Source organism: Nothobranchius furzeri, chromosome 17, assembly GCF_043380555.1.
Source record: "Nothobranchius furzeri strain GRZ-AD chromosome 17, NfurGRZ-RIMD1, whole genome shotgun sequence".
Lineage (NCBI taxonomy): Eukaryota > Metazoa > Chordata > Actinopteri > Cyprinodontiformes > Nothobranchiidae > Nothobranchius > Nothobranchius furzeri.
In genome coordinates this window covers 55,075,325-55,093,398 of record NC_091757.1, presented here as the reverse complement: position 1 = coordinate 55,093,398, position 18,074 = coordinate 55,075,325, and the positions used below count along the sequence as shown (strand labels likewise).

The window sequence follows — 18,074 nt, the reverse complement described above, 5'->3', positions numbered from 1 at the left end:
AACGGAACCGCAGCGTCTGAGGAGGGGAGAGCAGAGGAACAGGTGAGTCCGGGGAGGTAAGTCTAAATTAGGAAGGTGCAGAGTAAAGACTTACGGGAAGCTGGGGGCTGAGGAATTGGGGAGGGCAGGTGGAGTACCGGGGTGAATCCAAGAGGGGGTGTCCAGGAGAGAAGGGGAGCGAGCAAGTCCATGAGATTTGTGGGGCACAGGTGAGTAATCCAGCGGGATCGTGGAAATGTGCAAGTAGTCAATCAGAGGAGCCACAGGAAAACCAGAGAAGCTCCAGAAGCTTCAGAAGTCCAAGGAGATCCTGAGGAGTCAAGGTAAGGTCCACAAACGATCCAGAAATCCTGGGAACAGGTAAGCACAAGTATATCCAAAAAGGGTTCTAAAACCCAAAAATCACTAGAGTTAACCTGGAGACACAAAGGGCTGGAACTACCAAGTTGTAGTTAATCATCCGGCGTCGAGATGTGTTCTCCTCCTCCTCTTATAGCTGGACCCGCTGACGAGCTGCAGCTGCAGCCTCCCTCTCCTGAAACACAGCAGCTCAAAGATGGAACAGAAATGAGAGGAGCACTCACCCCGGCACATGACACCGTGTTCTGCCACAGCAGACTCATCTGTACTGATCCAGGCTAGGGATTCGATCCCACTAGAGACCACAGCAAATGTCTTGATTGAACAAGTATCCCACACCTTTAACTCTTCCAAATCAAAAGAATCTTCAAAGAGTAACGGGACAAGACTTCTCCACAGCAACGTGCTGTAACCAGCCTTTTAGGAGTGCACAGGAACCCTGGGGACCACTTGAAAAAGGTAAACCCCAGTTAGGTTGAACGCTTTCCATTCTGCTCCAGGAAGTAATTAGTTGTGACCTGGATGACGGTGTTTGATTAAATACCAAAGCGGTTTAATCTACGACTCCCTCAGACGACGGTCCTATCTGGTTTTACAGTTCTTCATTAGAGACCGTCTTCTCTCATCTAAAACAGCGTCCTTATCAGGTAAGCGTGCATAAAACAGGAAGTGATCTGCAGAAAATAACGTATCAGAGCAGCAGTCTGCTTCATAGAGTCGGGTCTGAGATGGTTTATAAACAAACGTGATGTAATGAGAACAAAAAGGCGCATTCATCAAAATATCTGAAATGTATAAATCCGTAGAAATAAAAGCTATTTTTTTGTCTTCTGCTGGATGAAAGCTCGGCTCTTTAGCAGATAAATTCTGATGTTTCAGAGGAATTTGGGATTACAGTGACAGGCAATCTACTGTGAGGTTATAATCTGCTCTGCTGAGTCTCGTGGTGCTTTTGATCTTAATCCAGCCAGCACAGGTGCTGTAGGAGCAGCATTTTAGGGGCCATGAAATGAGAAAATTACTCTTATCGGAATCAGAAAAAATGCCTAAATCAAAAAGTTTAAACATTCTTTGTAGATTAAACCAAGTTTAGTAGCTTCTCTAAAGCAAACATCCCTCTTTCACCACCTCTGAAGCCAGCTAATTAACACATGACATTTTAAATCCTTACTGAAGCAAAAACAATTTCCCACTGGCCAGTAATGTCCTGTAACCTTGTTGCCAAGCAACTGCTGGGAGAAAAAGTCCCACAAATTCCTGCTTTTCTATTGTAAGGCATATAGTTTATGTATGTTTTCAGAAAAAAAAAAATTAAATTTCAAGTGTTGCTGCCAGTTTACTTTGTAATCACTTAATAAAACAGAATGCTAGTTTTCTGATTTCAGATCTAAACAATTACAGACCCGTAAAGAGTTTTCCCAGTTATTATCCTGCCAGAACTGCTGGGTCAAACAGATTTCTGTGTAAAACAGAAGTCATCCCAACAACATCCAAAGGTGTTCCTCAGAGAACAATACTGGTGACACTCCTATTTGTTTATTTAAAGCAGCCTTTTTGATAGAGGAGCATAAGAAACTAATTTATAGATTTTCAAAATTCCCTTTTTTACCGATTTACTGGTATAGTCTAATTCTTAATTTCCAATACCAAAAATGACCTGAATAAGAAGGGTGACCTCAGGGTGTGTTCCAACTATAGGGGGATCACACTCCTCAGCCTCCCTGGAAAGGTCTACTCCAAGGTACTGGAGAGGAGGGTCCGATCGATAGTAGAATCTCAGATTGAGGAGGAGCAATGTGGTTTTCGTCCTGGCTGTGGAACTGTGGACCAGCTCTATACCCTTGCAAGGGTGATGGAGGGGGCATGGGAGTTTGCCCAACCAGTCCACATGTGTTTTGTGGATTTGGAGAAGGCTTATGACCGTGTCCCCAGGGGCACCCTGTGGGGGATGCTCCAGGAGTATGGGGTGGGTGGCTTTCCGTTAAGGGCCATCCAGTCCCTTTACCAGAGGAGCGTGAGTTTGGTCCGCATAGCCGGTAGTAAGTCGGACCTGTTCCCGGTGAGGGTTGGACTCCGCCAGGGCTGCCCTTTGTCACGGGTTCTGTTCATTACCTTTATGGACAGAATTTCTAGGCGTAGCCGTGGTGTGGAGTGTGTCGAGTTTGGTGGCAGGAGAATCTCGTCTCTGCTTTCTGCGGATGATGCGGTCCTCCTAGCTTCATCCAGCTCTGACCTTCAGCTCTTGCTGGGTAGGTTCGCGGCCGAGTGTGAAGCGGCTGGGATGAGGATCAGCACCTCCAAATCTGAGACTGTGGTTCTCGACCGGAAAAGGGTGGCTTGCCAACTCCGGGTCGGGGGAGAGGTCCTACCTCAAGTGGAGGAGTTTAAGTATCTCGGGGTCTTGTTCACGAGTGAGGGTAGGAGGGATCGGGAGATCGACAGACGGATTGGTTCGGCGTCTGCAGTGATGCGGACGCTGAGCCGATCTGTCGTGGTGAAGAGGGAGCTGAGCCAGAAAGCCAGGCTCTCGATTTACCGGTCCATCTACGTCCCAATCCTCACCTATGGTCATGAGCTTTGGGTAATGACCGAAAGAACGAGATCGCGGATACAAGCGGCCGAAATGAGTTTCCTCCGTAGGGTGGCCGGGCTCAGCCTTAGAGATAGGGTGAGGAGCTTGGACATTCGGGAGGGACTCGGATTAGACCCGCTGCTCCTCCGGGTTGAAAGGAGTCAGTTGAGGTGGTTTGGGCATCTGGTCAGGATGCCTCCTGGACGCCTCCCTGGGGAGGTGTTTCGGGCATGTCCTGCCGGCAGGAGGCCCCCGGGTCGACCCAGGACACGTTGGAGAGGTTACATCTCCAATCTGGTCCGGGAACGCCTTGGGGTCCTGCCGGAGGAGCTGGTGGAGGTGGCCGGGGAGGGGACGGTCTGGAGCTCCCTAGTTGGGATGCTGCCACCGCGACCCGGACCCGGATAAGCGGAGGAAGACGACGACGACCTGAATAAAAAACCTGATGGGGACATCCCCAATAATATGTGCATGGCATGTAAAGGTTGTATCATTAAAAGCATAAAAAAACGGAACTTCAGTGATTACATTATAGTCAATATTAGCTGATAACAATCTGACATCCCTACTATTTTGTTATTTTTATGCTGATGATTCTGTAATTTATCCAGTTGCATTTACACTAAATCAAACCAAAACATCTTTTAGCACCACCTCGTGCACTTTGAGTCATCTCAAACTAAATTTTGATGTCAACACTGAACACAACTTTGAAATACCATTTTTAAAAATCTCCATAAATTAAACCAGGACTTAATTTGTCCTGATTAATGTTAACTGGGTCATCAGCAAATAAAGAAAATCACTGACTTAATGCAGCAGTGGACAAACTAGTTAACGTGTAAAGACACCTTCTCATTGTTAAATATTCCTAATTTTATTTAATTAAATGTTTCCCCAGGAATAAATAGATTAAAATAATTGCACCCATGAACAACCTGTTTCCAATAATGCATCTCCATTAAAAATGTCCCTGCTGCAACACGCCTGTGTGGACATGGCAAGAGAAACAAATCTGTGCAAATTCTCCAATGTTCACATATTCATTTTAAGAAATGAGGCAAGTTCATAGATTGATGTGAAACTTAAAATGTTTATTTTTTCCCAGTAACACACACTTCTATGAACGCACAACACATTTAATGACTTATTTACCAGCCAGTCGCATCATGTGTCCCAGGACTTGGTGTTGTTATTTTGAAATGTGTTGCAAGTCACGTCAGGTTGTCTCAGTCTGATCTGTGATGAGCGATGAGTCAGACTAGAGCCAGATGTGTCTATCAGTAAGATTAAAGCATCAAGGATTAAAACTGCCCGTCTAAAACCAAGCAGCGCCCCCCCCCCCCCACTTGTGTATTTCTGAGCACAAGTAAACTTTATTTACTGAAGCTCTAATAACTGACATGTCATTTCTCTGAAATCAGACTCCGTGGTAAAATCCCATTATTTGGTTGAATAACAGAAAATCATGATTAAAGAAAAAAAAAACTGTAGCCACACTACTTAAAAGTTTACTGGAGCCTACTTTGCTTAACTAACATTGCCTTTTATAAATAAAACCCTTTTTTCAGATCAGGTTTTACAAAGTGAGAAGTTTGAACGTTGAAGACGAAGGGCACTGAGATATTTGAGTGACTTGCTGTTAAAATTCCTCAAAAACAAGATTTACGGTTTGGGTTCATCTCCAGTGCAAAATCTAATGACCAGAGGTCGCCACCTAGTGGACATTTTAGATTACTACACTTATAGTGTTCTCTCATGGAGGGACACCTGCAGGCACGCAACACAAGGAAACTTTGAAATGACTCAATTTATTTTTGGACAGAATTCATCATTACAAAAACATCCGGAGCTGGTCCACAAAGCAAAACCACGGGACTTATTTACAGGTGTGTTATCTACAAAAAACAAAACCATGAAGACTTTTCCTGGAACAGGCAAAAATGGAGAATTAGGAAAACCTGAGCAAGTGCTGGAACTCGTCGTCTGGCCCGAAAGCCAGACGCTCTTAACCTTTACGACCACAGCCAGGCCACCTCAGCCCTTCAGTTACTCAGGATGAGCCCCAGTAATCCACTTCTCTTTACTCTCCTTTTTGATCTGTCACAAACTCTTTAGGAGGCCTCCTCGTCGATCTTTGGAGCCAGGTAGTATTTGATGTGGCCCATATCGGCTATCTTGTACTCCACCACTGTAAAATAAATAAATAAAGTCAAACCTGAGCTTTTAGATTTGTAAACAAATTCCACAATTACAATCTAAATGTACCGAGGGGAATATCAGCGGACATGCTGAGGGTGACCGTCTTGGACAGCGGCGTGGCCTTTGTGAAGAAGTTCAGGTAGTTCAGAGCAAAGATCAATTGGACTGGCTCATTCATTTCAATGGTGACCTGAAAACAGACGAGTCAGGCGAAGTTATGCACCAAAACATCGCCAAGTTAAGCGGATTGTGACTAAACACATTCAAACACTCACAGCCTCCTCCTCTTTGTCTACGTTGCTGGTCTGCGACAGCTTGACGTTCCCCGTGCCCAGCTCTCCAGAGGCGGAGAACTTGACTCCATCTTTGGCGCAGGAGATCATTACGGCATCGCCAATCTGAGACAGGTCACGGCAGATACGCGCGAACTCCCCGGAGGGCATCTTCACCACACAGCTGTACTCCTGCTCCTGATGGGACGGGTCAGAGGAAAGCGCATGGGAAAGGATCATGGAAAATAAATGATCATCAGCAATTCACTTACTGGAATACCGAGCTGTTCCACATCCAGGTCCATCAGCTTCATCTCGTAGTCAGAAACCTTCTCCTGGTCTGCAAGACGACGTAAATCATACATCATTAATCACGAGGACGGAAACTAGACAAACGGATCAAACTTCATAAGTAAAGCCTTACTGAGGGTTTCGAAGACTAGAGCCAGCGTGTCAGCGTTGTCCTCTGCTCTGAGGGTGATTATGTCCTCATTTCCTGCACATTTCAGGATCTTTGACATACTAGAAAAAGAGAAAAGAAATAAAATTTAAAAATAAATCAGTGGAAATAAAATTGTTTTCGGTTTAAGATAAATTAAGTTAACCGATATGCATTTAGTATTAAATGTAATAAGATGCAGCTTACTGGAAAAACACGAGTTGATAGAAATGCCATAAAAGCAAGCAGGAGCGTTGCGGAACTGACGTCAGCGGAAGTGGAGGTTCCCGGGTTTAACACCATTTCGCGCCAACCTACCGGCAGACGATTTGGCGCCTAACCGCCTCCGTTCTGGTTCTGTGCTCCTTAAAACTGCGCCAGATGTAATGTAACGCAAAAGTTAACGGCCCGTCCATTATTACATTTAAAAGCAGCGCAGATGGGCAAAGAAACACGTCCGGGCTAATCCGCCATGATGATCAAGTACTTTCATTAGTCTTAATATAAACCATCGACATATATACTCTATATAACTGATATAAACTCAGTTTTAAACGCCAACATGGCGACGGATTGTGACGCAGACCGAGGAGCCTCACAAAGCTTTTCATACCAAATTCTAAGAGCCAAACTTGGGACTTTCGTCGGCGACCAAAAATTTAAAAAGGCATTTTAATGAATAGCGGCTAGCGGAAAGTAAAGTTAAACGTGAACAACGTGTTGGGCAGAGTTTCTTTCACCTGCTGAGGTTGACTCCCATGGCCAGGTTCCTGTCGCAGCGGTACGAGTCGAAGCCGTCGTGCCGCAGCGTGAGCTGGACCAGCGAGACGTGAGAGGAGTCCATGCTCTGCAGCGAGATGCCGGAGGAGCTGACGTCCCAGCAGGCTTCTGTGATCAGATCCTTCAAGGCCTCCAACACCTTCTTCAGGATGGAGCCCTGGACCAGGCGAGCCTCAAACATGGTTGCTGTGGAGTATGACGCAGAGCCTAAACCGAAGAGGAACCTTTCTGTCGCCTTTGGCGTCGCGTCGCAAAACAGAGGCAGTAAAGTAGAAAGCAGAAGGGAACAAACTCCTTAAAGTTCAGTCTTTGTGTCGCTCGACTTTAGGCCAGCTGCGCCACACGACTCCCACCGCTGCGTTTGAGCTCAGAACGCGCGCAAACAGCGGGTTTTATAACCTTGCGTCCTTACGTCATTTCCGTGCGCCAAATGCCCAAAAGAACACGTCAGCCATATTGGTGAGGGCACTCTTAGACGAGTTCCTTTCTAGTGAAATGCATTTACACGTATTAAATAATATCTGCCTTTAAAATATATATACCAATAATTTATATTCTGATAAGAAAAAAAATCATTTATCCAGTGAAAAAATGATTGCATTTTTACAGCGAAATAGCATTTTAAAAGGATTAAAGGACTAATTCTGTCACGGCGAGGTGAGCGGGGGCAAGGATCCAAACAGGGGTGAAGAAGGCAGGTAAGCAGACTGACAGGAACGGTTAACTAAGGCTTTAGTAAATAACACGCTAGACATAGAAACAATGATCCAACACGAGACACAAAACTGAAGGGGTTTAAGTACAAGAGGGCTGGGAGCTTGGGTGACTGGGAAACGAGAGGCAGGTGGGAGCAATTAACATGGACACGTGACTAAACAGAACGGGGAGATAAGACGGGGTGTGACTATTTCCTGGTAGCGAACTTAGAATTTTTAAAGCTACATTTTCGTCCTCGTTCTTTTAGCAAATAATCTCTCACGACTGTCAAAAATCAAATGACCCTATTTAAAGATTTTTGTCACAATTTTATTATTTTTATTCCCTGGTTTATTTAAAAAAAATTGTTAAGTGTTACCTATGAGCATAATTCAGAGCAATGCATCAAAATTAGGTTTGAATATGGTGGGGGCTTCAGCTATCGCCTGGATTGAAGACTACCTGACAAACAGACCACAGTTTGAGGCTGAAGAACTGCACATCAAACCAGGCGATCAGTAACATCGGAGCACCACAGGGGACTGTACTCTCACCATTCCGTTTCACCCTGTACACCTCAGACTTCCAGTACAAATCAGAGACCTGTCATCTACAGAAATACTCAGATGACTCTGCAGTCGTCGGGTGTATCAGAGATGGACAGGAAGCTGAGTACAGAGAGCTGGTGGAGCGCTTTGTGGCATGGTGTGGAAACAATCATCTGACCTTGAACGTGAACAAAACAAAGGAGATGATTTTAGACTTCAGAAGAAACAGGGTGGAGTCAAACACTGTTTCCATCATGGGAGAAGAAGCGGAGGTGGTTGAGGAATACAAATGCCTTGGAGTTCACCTGGACAACAGACTGGACTGGAGAAAGAACAGCGAAGCCGTTTACAAGAAGGGACACAGCAGACTGCACTTCTTGAGGACGCTTAGGTCCTTCAGTGTCTGTAGCAAGATGCTGCAGATCTTCTACAAGTCTGTGGTTGAGAGTGTAATCTCTTCAGCCATCGTCTGTTGGGGTAGCAGCATCAGAAGCAGGGGCCTGAAAAGGCTCAACAGCCTAATAAAAAAGGCTGGTTCTGTTCTGGGGACGACTGTGGAACCGCTGGAGGAGATAATGCAAAGAATGATTCTCCAGAGAATCAAGAACATGATGGACAACCCTGAGCATTCTCTTCACAAGACTGTCCGACAACGGAAGAGTGTCTTCAGTCAGAGGCTTCTTCAGTTTGGCTGCAACACTGACTGCTACTGGAGATCCTTCCTGCCAACAGCCGTTGTAATATACAACACCTCTTTGATGACTTGATTATTATTCTGAGCTACTACAGCAATCAATTTCCCTCTGGGATTAATAAAGTATTTTTGTATTTGAATGAAAAGAAACTTTCACATAGAAATAAAACCTTAATAGCTTTGTTGGTTGGTGTTTGTTTTTAGTGTCGTCAAATTTATTCTCCACAAATGTACTCTAATACATCATATAGTTCAAATGTTTAACTGAAAGTGAAAAATACTCAATTAGCCCTACTTTAATTTTGGCTCACAGCCTCTAGTTTTATTCAATGCACGGCTGAATAATTAAAATCAGTTTTTATTTCAAACAGACTAAATATATGACAGCTGTAAAAAGTTTAATTTGGTCATGAGGAGTCCTTAGTTACAGACGCACAGCTTCATAAATCCCATAATAACTGTGTCCACAGTGGATGTGCAACACTGTTTTATTGTTTTAACCTGAGAGTTTACCGATTTAGGCTAACTTGTTTGACACTTTAATAGAAAAGTTATTAGAAAATAAATCAGCACCAAAGGGAGGAAAATATTCTGAAGTATAAAGAAATAACAAAACTCTGAAAAGTATTTCATTTATATTTGGGTGACTACAAAAGCAGTTTTAGTCTTTTTAAACTTGTTCCTTAAAGACTATCTGCAAGGATGTAGTTGGTTGCCATGGCGAGGATGGGGGCTCCAGTTGGAACACCGGGAAAAGGACCGCTGGACCCAGCAATGTCAATATGGGAATATGGCAGAGGTGCACCAGAATCCACACCATGCTGTGGAGAAATGAACAGATAAGTCGAACTTTCTAACACTCAGCAGGTGCTTCAGGATTTATTTCATATACAGTGATCCCTCGCTACTCCGCGGTTCGTTTATCGCAGATTTACGACTTCGAAGATTTTTTCTTTGGAGCCGTATTCAAGGGAAATTCGCCAATTCGCTGTATTTTTCTGTCATGTTTTGGGGTAAGTGTCTAACCCAAGACATACAGAATCAGACTCGAGTCGAGGTAAAAAAAAAACAATTTTATTTCTTTAATGATGAGGAGAACTGAGGAGAACTGAGGGCGCACTGGTGATCCAGCGGAGGGTAAACCCGGAAGCGGCAATGTCAGCGAACCGGTGAGTATCCAGAAGTCTCCAAGACGGAAGCGATTCCGGAGGAGAAGCGAGTCTGAAGGTAGGCATCTAAACACAACGAGTTCAGATTAAAACGAGTTCCAAGACGAGGTTTCAAAGTTACTATGGGCTAGAGACTACCAGGCAGTAGTTAATCATCCAGCGTCGTATCCGGATAACCGCCCTCCTTTTAAAGCCGTCCCGCTGATCAGGCTGATGAGGATCAGCTGAGCTCAAATTCCTGTTTTTTTTCATCAATTTCATCATAAAATGCACTTTTTGTAATAAAACTATAAAAAAACCAAGTAAAAATTTTTTTTCTATGTAAAGGGAGGGTTTTAAAAGTCTGAATACTGAATACGTACCTGTTAAATAAATACTGTAAATATGGTGTCCCTACTTCGCGGATTTTCACCTATCGCGGCCAGGTCTGGAACGCATCTACTGCGATACACGAGGGATCGCTGTACTCTGATGGTGTGCGAGCACCTTGTCCAGGCCCGAGGCCATGATGAGGAAGGCTGCAGGGGTCTGATGTCCTCGAGGTGTGGCCGAGGACGGCAGGTTGTTGCACTGCAGGATGTCCTCATACTCAGACTTTCCCTTATGGAACTCATAGTCTTCCCGTCTGATGGTGGAAATTTCAAACAAGTCTCCCAACTCCTCTCCAGCTGAGGAAGAACGTGAAAACTTGTGAGCTTCGGTTGTCGCTCAGAATGATGAGAAGTAGAATTACAGCTGACTTAACTCAGCTTTTCATTTGAGTGGCGACATTCGGTCTCACCTTTCTGCCACTGAGTAGCGTTCCCGCTGCGATGAGCTGGGCCGTTGTCCATGATGATCTACAAGAAGAGGTCCGGATCATAAACACTGCAGCGCACCAACAAGTTAGAAGTTCTGGAAAAACGACTCACTGAGTAGTTTGGCCCCATTGCTCTGATGGCGTGACCGGTCAGAGTGGCGATAGTGAACAGCTGAGGAGAAATCTCACTCACCGCCTGCAGAGAGAAGAGCAAAAAGTGAGAGGAGACTCGGCTGAGGACCAGCTGGTCCTGAGGTGAATTCGCACCTTCTCCTTCATCTCACAGAGCAGATCGACCATCACCATACGCCCCTCCGCGTCGGTGTTTCCCACCCTGACTCTCCGGCCCGCGCGGGAGACCACCAGCTCGTCCGCCACGTAGCAGTCTGAGAACACACAAGCAGGTGAGCAGCGGAGCAACGACATCATCAGAAGCAGCTCTGAGGCACCGCACACCGACCTGCACCCACACTGTTCCTCACCATGGCCATTGCACCGACAACCTTCAGATGTTTAGGCTTCAGATGGGCTAAAATCTACGAGGGATTTCCATCAGACGTGAACTTTAAGCTGCATGATTTGGAATAAAAAAGTTGTGCATGTGGGTTTGCAAGGAGGGGGCCGCCATTCACCTGGAAGAACCCAGCAACGGCAGCAGCTCCACACTTGTCTCTGTGCATCCCGGCCATGATGCCACCAGCCTTGATGTCTGCTCCTCCGGTGTCGTAGGTGATGCCCTGGGGTCATCGCACAAAACAAACGTTTAATATTAATTACAACACACCGGGCAGGATGTGGAAAAGAGTTTAATGCACGACTTCATAGATTCTCCTTTTTTTTACCTTTCCTACCAACATGAGGGTCTTCTGGATCGGTCCTTCTCCGCAGTACTGCAGCTTGACGACTCTGGCCTGATGACGAGGTACAGCTAAAAGAATAGGAGGAAACCATGAATGAAAGTGTTTAACAAAATAAGTGAATTATTTCTGGAATGGGGCGACGTTAAACAGTGAGGAGTAAAAGTTGTCTTACTGTTAGCACAGCGGTTAACTGCAGCCAGACATGGGTACTCTTTCTCCAGAGTCTTCAGGTCACTGACCACGTCCACCTGCAAGTAACAACCAGGCCCCCACCATGCGGGACAGAAATTGAGGCCAATGCGGAAGTGAAATAAATTGCAGTTCCACCCTCATCCACTAGGGGCTGGTGTCAGAAGCGAGCAAATCCTCATTGACTCCCATGTTAAAAATACCAATTTCACAGCAGAAATAAACATGTTTACAGCCTGGTACCAAAACATGTTTTTGGTTTAAATGATCTAGTTTACACTCATGACAGCTCTGAGGGGGGTGAAGTTTTTTCTCACTCTTCTGTTTAAGTGTGTTAAAAGCCTAAAATTCTGTATAATTAATGAGCATCAGACCCACGTGACCACAGAGCTAGCTCCGGGGAAAGGCCTCAGTAGAGCCTCGGTCTGGCTTGGAAACTGCTCCGGGATTTTGAGTCTCTGTGTGTGTGTGTGTGTGTGTATTCTGTTTTGGATATTATTTGTGCAATTGTTGGACAAAATGACTTGCTGTGGCATTAATTGCACTAATAGAGCATCCAAGCAGTCTCCACTTCATTTATTTCGGTAAGTAAAATTATATTTATGTATTTTAGGTCACTGCTGAGCTGAGCTTAGATTTTAACATGTACTGTTTAACCATGAAATTTAAATGTAATAGGGTAAAACCCAGTGCATTTAACATAATGCTGCACTTTAGAAAATGGGTTGAAATATAACATGTTGGTGGAGCTGGGTTCCCACTATCGGCTTGTGGAGCTCTCGGAGACCTCTGTGTTCCACCCGGTTTTACCCAGCGGTCAGCCCGGCGTATCTCTGACTCAGAAGCTCTGGTGTTGTGCACAGTTAACTCCGGTTGTAGCTAGGTTGCTACCTCTGTTAGCTTAGCTCCCACCTCTGCGTTAGCTTTGGGTTAGCTTCAGGTTAGCTTGTAGCTAGTTCGACCAGGTGTCGTCAGCCGATCCCAGCCTTACAGCCCCACCCTCAGCTCCTCCTCTCTTCCCTTTTGTGGAATTGTCTGGGCTTGATGGAACCTGTGACACGGTCAAAATGGCGGTGGTGGCCACCTCCCATTTTAGTACAAAAACTTGTTATTGGAGCCTATGAAACCCATTGTCCATATATGTATATGTCGATAGTAACAACACAGAAGAACCAAATGATTTAAACATATTTGTTTATGTTTATGTGCTTAGCAGACGCTTTTACCCAAAGCGACTTACAATTTTTCTTTTTTTACCTATAGGGCATGTTGTGATCTGTGGGGGAAACCGGAGTACCCGGAGAAAACCCACGCATGCATGGGGAGAACACGCAACTCCACGCAGAAAGGCCGCAGCCGAGTTTCGAACCTGCGACCTTCGTGTTGCGAGGCAACAGTGCTAACCACTACGCCACCATGCAGCCCATATTTGCATGGTGCATATTTGTTGTGAGTTTTGTCTGTTTGCACACAGGAAGTGAGGGTCCTCCGTACCTTCACTGGACTGTTCTTGAACAGTTCCTGGACGTATTCAGCAGCACGAGGGGCAGCCATGCGCTCCGGATCTGAGCCACCGATGTCACGGTAAGCCAGTCTGAGGAGGAGAAATAAAAACAGATGAGAGAAAATACAGGAGAAAACTTAAATAAGATCAAACATGTGACCGACTCACCTTCCACTCTCCAGAGAACTGGCCAGCTCCACCAGCCGCTTCCCCTCTGCCTCCTGAGCTGCCCACAGCCCCAGAACACACACCTTATAGTTGGAGGACTTTATGTTCGCCTCTCGCACTTCAAGTGGCTTTGAGCAAAGAGAATAGAGAAAATGTTCAGGTCACACAAACTGCTGATGGTACAAAATGCAACATTTGACTTTTTCATTCCAAAACAAGATCTCAGCTTTAATTCAATTCAAAAATACTTTATTAATCCCAGAGGGAAACTGATTGCTGTAGTAGCAATTCTACTCAGTAGCTCAGAATAATAATAATAATAACCAAGTCATCAAAGAGTTGTTGTATATTACAATGGCTGTTGGCAGGAAGGATCTCCAGTAGCGGTCAGTGTTGCAGCCAAACTGAAGAAGCCTCTGACTGAAGACACTCTTCCGTTGTCGGACAGTCTTGTGAAGAGAATGCTCAGAGTTGTCCATCATTTTCTTGATTCTCTGGAGAATCCTTCTTTGCATTATCTCCTCCAGCGGTTCCCAAACTCTGGCTGAGTCCTTGAAAGGGCTTGGAGTTGCTCCATCTTGTTGGCCAGTGATCTCACATCGCCCATTATGATCGATGGAAGAGATGGTTTGAATTTCCTCTTTCTCTGTCTCCGTTTTGCTCCCGCTCTGCACCCACGCTTCTTGCGTTTTAGCTCATTTGGGATTTGTGGCTTCAGTTGAGGTATTATTTCAGCCTTTCCAATGTTAATCAGCTGCTCTCGAGTGTAAACCAGCTTGTTGCCATGGTTACGCATCATAACAAATGCTCAAAAAGTGAAAAAAGTTAAAAAAATATCAGTAAAAATCCTCCAAGCTTCACAGCACCAGAAACAGAAAAGTAAAGTGTCCAAAAAAATACAGTTTTTCTTGAGAAACAAGAAAAAATGTCCAAGAAAAGGCAGAACTTACATATAGTCAACAGAGCTACTCCAACATGCAGCCACCCAGAGCAGCGCAGTTCTGGAAATGGTTACTTTATTGAGCTAAGAAACAGTCCTTTAACTCATTCACTGCCAGCGAGTTTCCTGATCACTAACGGCCTTTGCTGCCAGCATTTCTCACCGTTTTTACTGTTTTTTTAAGAGTCACAGAACGTTGCGTGCTAGCATGATGTCGACACCAAAACAGCCAAAACAAAGAGGAGACTCACCTCTTACATCAGGAAGAATCCGTGTGTTTCGAGCGTTATCCGTTCTTTCATAATCCGTTGTGGAATTGTGATCGGCAGACGCTTTTCAGGTTCGCGCCTCACTTTTTTTTACAGGAACGACCCAAAAGGATCTCCAAACACGTGGATTTTCTGCTTCCTGATCATGTGACGTGTGACGTATGCGGATGAAGATCGGCTTCAGAGCTGAGATGTTTGTTCTCTTGGTGCGGAGGCTCGTTCCGATGCTCAAACAGTAAAAAATGCAAATGACGACTTTAGTCGTCAGTGGCAGTGAACGAGTTAATGAGACTTTGACCACTTTTCTCTTCTACTATAACCCGGTTTTCTTTGGGTTAGTTATTAAAGACTGTTTTAGGTAACTTATTAACCTCCTTTACTTAAACCGATATATTTCTGGAACAGCTGCATAATCTCTTGGATTATTAAAACAGACAGTTTCTTGTCGTGATAAAGTCAAACTAGTGAAACAGGTCTGAGTTCTTGTTGAAGTTTGTAAACAACCTAAACGCTGAGATATTTATGCAGACTCGTGCAGGTTTTTGTGTCGTAAAGGTTTAGTGGTAACATTTTACAAAAGTCAAAACTTAAATGAGTTTATGTTGGTGTATGTAATGTATGTCTTTTTTCCAGAACTGCACTGCTCTGGGCGGCTGCATGTTGGAGTAGCTCTGTTTTGCCTTTTCTTGGACATTTTTTCTTCTTGTTTCTCAAGAAAAACTATTTTTTGGACACTTTACTTTTCTGTTTCTGGTGCTGTGAAGCTTGGAGGATTTTTACTGATATTTTTTTAGCTTTTTTCACTTTTTGAGCATTTGTTATGATGCATAACCATGGCAACAAGCTGGTTTACAATCGTGAGCAGCTGATTAACATTGGAAAGGCTGAAATAATACCTCAACTGAAGCCACAAATCCCAAATGAGCTAAAACGCAAGAAGCGTGGGTGCAGAGCGGGAGCAAAACGGAGACAGAGAAAGAGGAAATTCAAACCACCTCTTCCATCGATCATAATGGGCAATGTGAGATCACTGGCCAACAAGATGGAGCAACTCCAAGCCCTTTCAAGGACTCAGCCAGAGTTTCGGCAGTTTCAGAACCGCTGGAGGAGATAATGCAAAGAAGGATTCTCCAGAGAATCAAGAAAATGATGGACAACCCTGAGCATTCTCTTCACAAGACTGTCCGACAACGGAAGAGTGTCTTCAGTCAGAGGCTTCTTCAGTTTGGCTGCAACACTGACCGCTACTGGAGATCCTTCCTGCCAACAGCCATTGTAATATACAACAACTCTTTGATGACTTGATTATTATTATTATTCTGAATTTTTGAATTGAATTTGCCTTAATATCAGAAATTCTACTTTTTCTTTTGTTTGGCCTCTTCTACAAGACAAATTCTCAAAATTATACATTTAATCAAATCATCAGATATGATACAGCAGCTTTTAAAAGTGCAATCCTTTATTTTCTATAATAAACAGCTTATATTTCTTCACAAAACGTTTTCCTCACCATGTAGAGAGCGTGAAGGGCCCCGAGAGCAGCCACCAGAGTGCTGTTCTTATAGTCCTTGTGTGGAGGACACACCAGCAGGGGGCGCTGCATGCCTGCTTTCAATGCACTGCAGAGACAACAAGAAACCTGTAAACCAGCGGAATAAAACACAGAGGAGGAAACAAACAAATCAGCTGATGTGATCTGACCGTTTGATGCCGTTGACAGCTGCATCACTAAAACGCCTCACGTCATCGTAGTCACGATTCACAGGACCGGTGGAGGCAAAGACCAGACGGTTTCCAGGGAGACCAGGAGCCCTGAGGACCACCACCTCCTCCCTCAGTCCACTGTCCACCTGGACATAAACAGCATCACTAAAAAGCATGCCCTCTTACTTACACCCAATACTTACAGGGGAATTTTTCAGAGTATTAAAAAAATTTTGAAACTTTTTAAAAATCTTAAACTGGTTGTAACTTATCTCATTCAAATCTGGACATTTTAGACATCTATATGTCTAAATAATATAATCTGTTCCAGTATGAGAGACAGAAATTAATAATTTACCCCCAAATCCACCATTAAAAGACATTTCACACCTACGTCTACAGAAAAAGCACACACGGTTTCCCCAATCAGACACAAAAATACAGATAAATGACTAAATAATAAATAAATAACGGTTAAATAAATATAAAATACATATTTGTGTAAAAATGCAAAAAGTAAAATAGGAGTTCATCCAGAGAAACGAGTGCCGGTGAGAGAATTTGACTTCATAATCTATTAAAGTGGTTGGAGAGCAAACACTTACAGCGCTGTAGCCCTGCAGAGGAGACCTCAGATGCTCGAGCGCCACAGGCAGCGAGTCGTGGCCTTCAGCCACCAAGACGACGCCATCAAAACTAAAAGGACAAAGGAAACCCACACAGACCACAAATGTCAGCTAGAAAAACACCTCACTGATTAGCTGACAGCAGCAAAAGGGGAGGGTTCTTCCTCATACTCACTTCTGGTTTTTGAGGTCTGTGGTCCAATCGGTGGCCTGAACGCTGGACAGAAAAGCAGTGCAGGGTTAACAGAAGACACCTTAGAATAAGGGACAATTAGCCTGTGTTAATGATTAGAGTCTGAAACCTCCGGGACCTTTGAAACCTCAGCATGACAGATAAGACTCAGGTGTCAAAAATGCCAACTTATGTTTTCCTTGCAAATTGGGAGTTAGACGATGGTTTAAAACACATTATTTTACATTTTAAGTAAATGTTAAGGCTTTGAACAGAATGAGCATTATTCATGTTGCAGCCACCACCCAGGAATTAGCAGCGCTCCACAAAATATGTGATGACAAAGCTGATGTATTTCGTACTAGTCACGCTTCAGGCATCAGGTGATCTGAAGAAAGCGAAAGCGTTGTTTAATCAGACGCGGTTCGCTGATCAGGAAACGGAACCTAAAGCTGGTTCAGTCTAATAGGCATCGGATCTCAGGATTAGATTTCCATAGTGAGGGTTTGAAATACAGACACGCGGCTAAATAACAAACTAACTTAGAATAGTTCAAACCACGTACACAATGCAACAGATGAGGGAAAACGCAGAATTTTAGCCAACAAATAGCCTTAGCTTCTGGGCTGTAGCTTTAAAAACACACTCAAAAGATAACTGTACATAATCTGACAGATTAATCTGGACCATAATAGTTCAGATTAAGTAAAAATATATTTTACCTGGTGCACATCGTTGATATCGTCCTCCTGTGCCTTGAATGAAAGACAGCCGCAGGCACTGTGAACGGTTCCTTCCCTTCTTCGTCACGTGATCCTTGAACTTTAACTTGTGCTGCCTTCACTGACTCACGGAGGTTGCGATTACACACACGTGTAACAAAATGCCTTTTATTTACAGTTCCTACAATAGCGTATTTTACATTTGTGATGTAAATATACGATTTCAAACACAAATATTTTATATAATTGGCTAAAATCTAGCTACTTAATTGACGTTTCATAAAATCCCTACTGCCCATGAAAGGCGCTTCGGGAGCGTGTAGGGAATTGTAGTTTTACGAGTTACTAGCGCAAACGTAACCAACTAAATTAGGACTTTTCATACT

At 44.1% G+C, this 18,074-nt stretch overlaps 2 protein-coding genes and 1 long non-coding RNA gene across 3 annotated transcripts in view; all 3 read right to left on the bottom strand.

Annotated features, from left to right (window-relative positions):
- LOC139063592 (uncharacterized) overlaps nucleotides 1-2,029 on the bottom strand; it is a 2,842-nt gene extending 813 nt beyond the window's left edge. Inside the window, exons 1-3 of the long non-coding RNA XR_011516971.1 lie at nucleotides 443-2,029; nucleotides 95-350; nucleotides 1-16 (exon numbers count right to left, since the gene is read on the bottom strand). The exon at nucleotides 1-16 is cut by the window's left edge and continues 813 nt beyond it. This is a non-coding gene — a long non-coding RNA (uncharacterized lncRNA). The remainder of the gene's footprint in view (nucleotides 17-94; nucleotides 351-442) is intronic.
- A 2,698-nt stretch (nucleotides 2,030-4,727) lies between these two features.
- pcna (proliferating cell nuclear antigen) lies at nucleotides 4,728-6,951 on the bottom strand. The gene is given in 6 exon segments (NM_001323796.2): nucleotides 4,728-5,123; nucleotides 5,201-5,324; nucleotides 5,410-5,604; nucleotides 5,679-5,746; nucleotides 5,831-5,928; nucleotides 6,586-6,951. Coding segments are annotated over 6 exon segments (783 nt in total). The 5' UTR covers nucleotides 6,807-6,951; the 3' UTR covers nucleotides 4,728-5,046.
- A 2,230-nt stretch (nucleotides 6,952-9,181) lies between these two features.
- zgc:152830 (putative aminopeptidase W07G4.4) lies at nucleotides 9,182-17,801 on the bottom strand. The gene is made up of 16 exons (XM_054731617.2): nucleotides 17,689-17,801; nucleotides 16,970-17,011; nucleotides 16,774-16,864; nucleotides 16,166-16,314; nucleotides 15,975-16,083; nucleotides 13,253-13,380; nucleotides 13,075-13,174; nucleotides 11,564-11,639; nucleotides 11,374-11,459; nucleotides 11,164-11,268; nucleotides 10,992-11,067; nucleotides 10,799-10,917; nucleotides 10,644-10,727; nucleotides 10,514-10,571; nucleotides 10,219-10,400; nucleotides 9,182-9,384 (listed from the first exon to the last, which is right to left on the bottom strand). The coding sequence occupies exons 1-16, from the start codon at nucleotides 17,697-17,699 to the stop codon at nucleotides 9,247-9,249; spliced, it is 1,554 nt and encodes a 517-aa protein (XP_054587592.2). The 5' UTR covers nucleotides 17,700-17,801; the 3' UTR covers nucleotides 9,182-9,246.
- Between the last annotated feature and the right edge of the window lie 273 nt (nucleotides 17,802-18,074).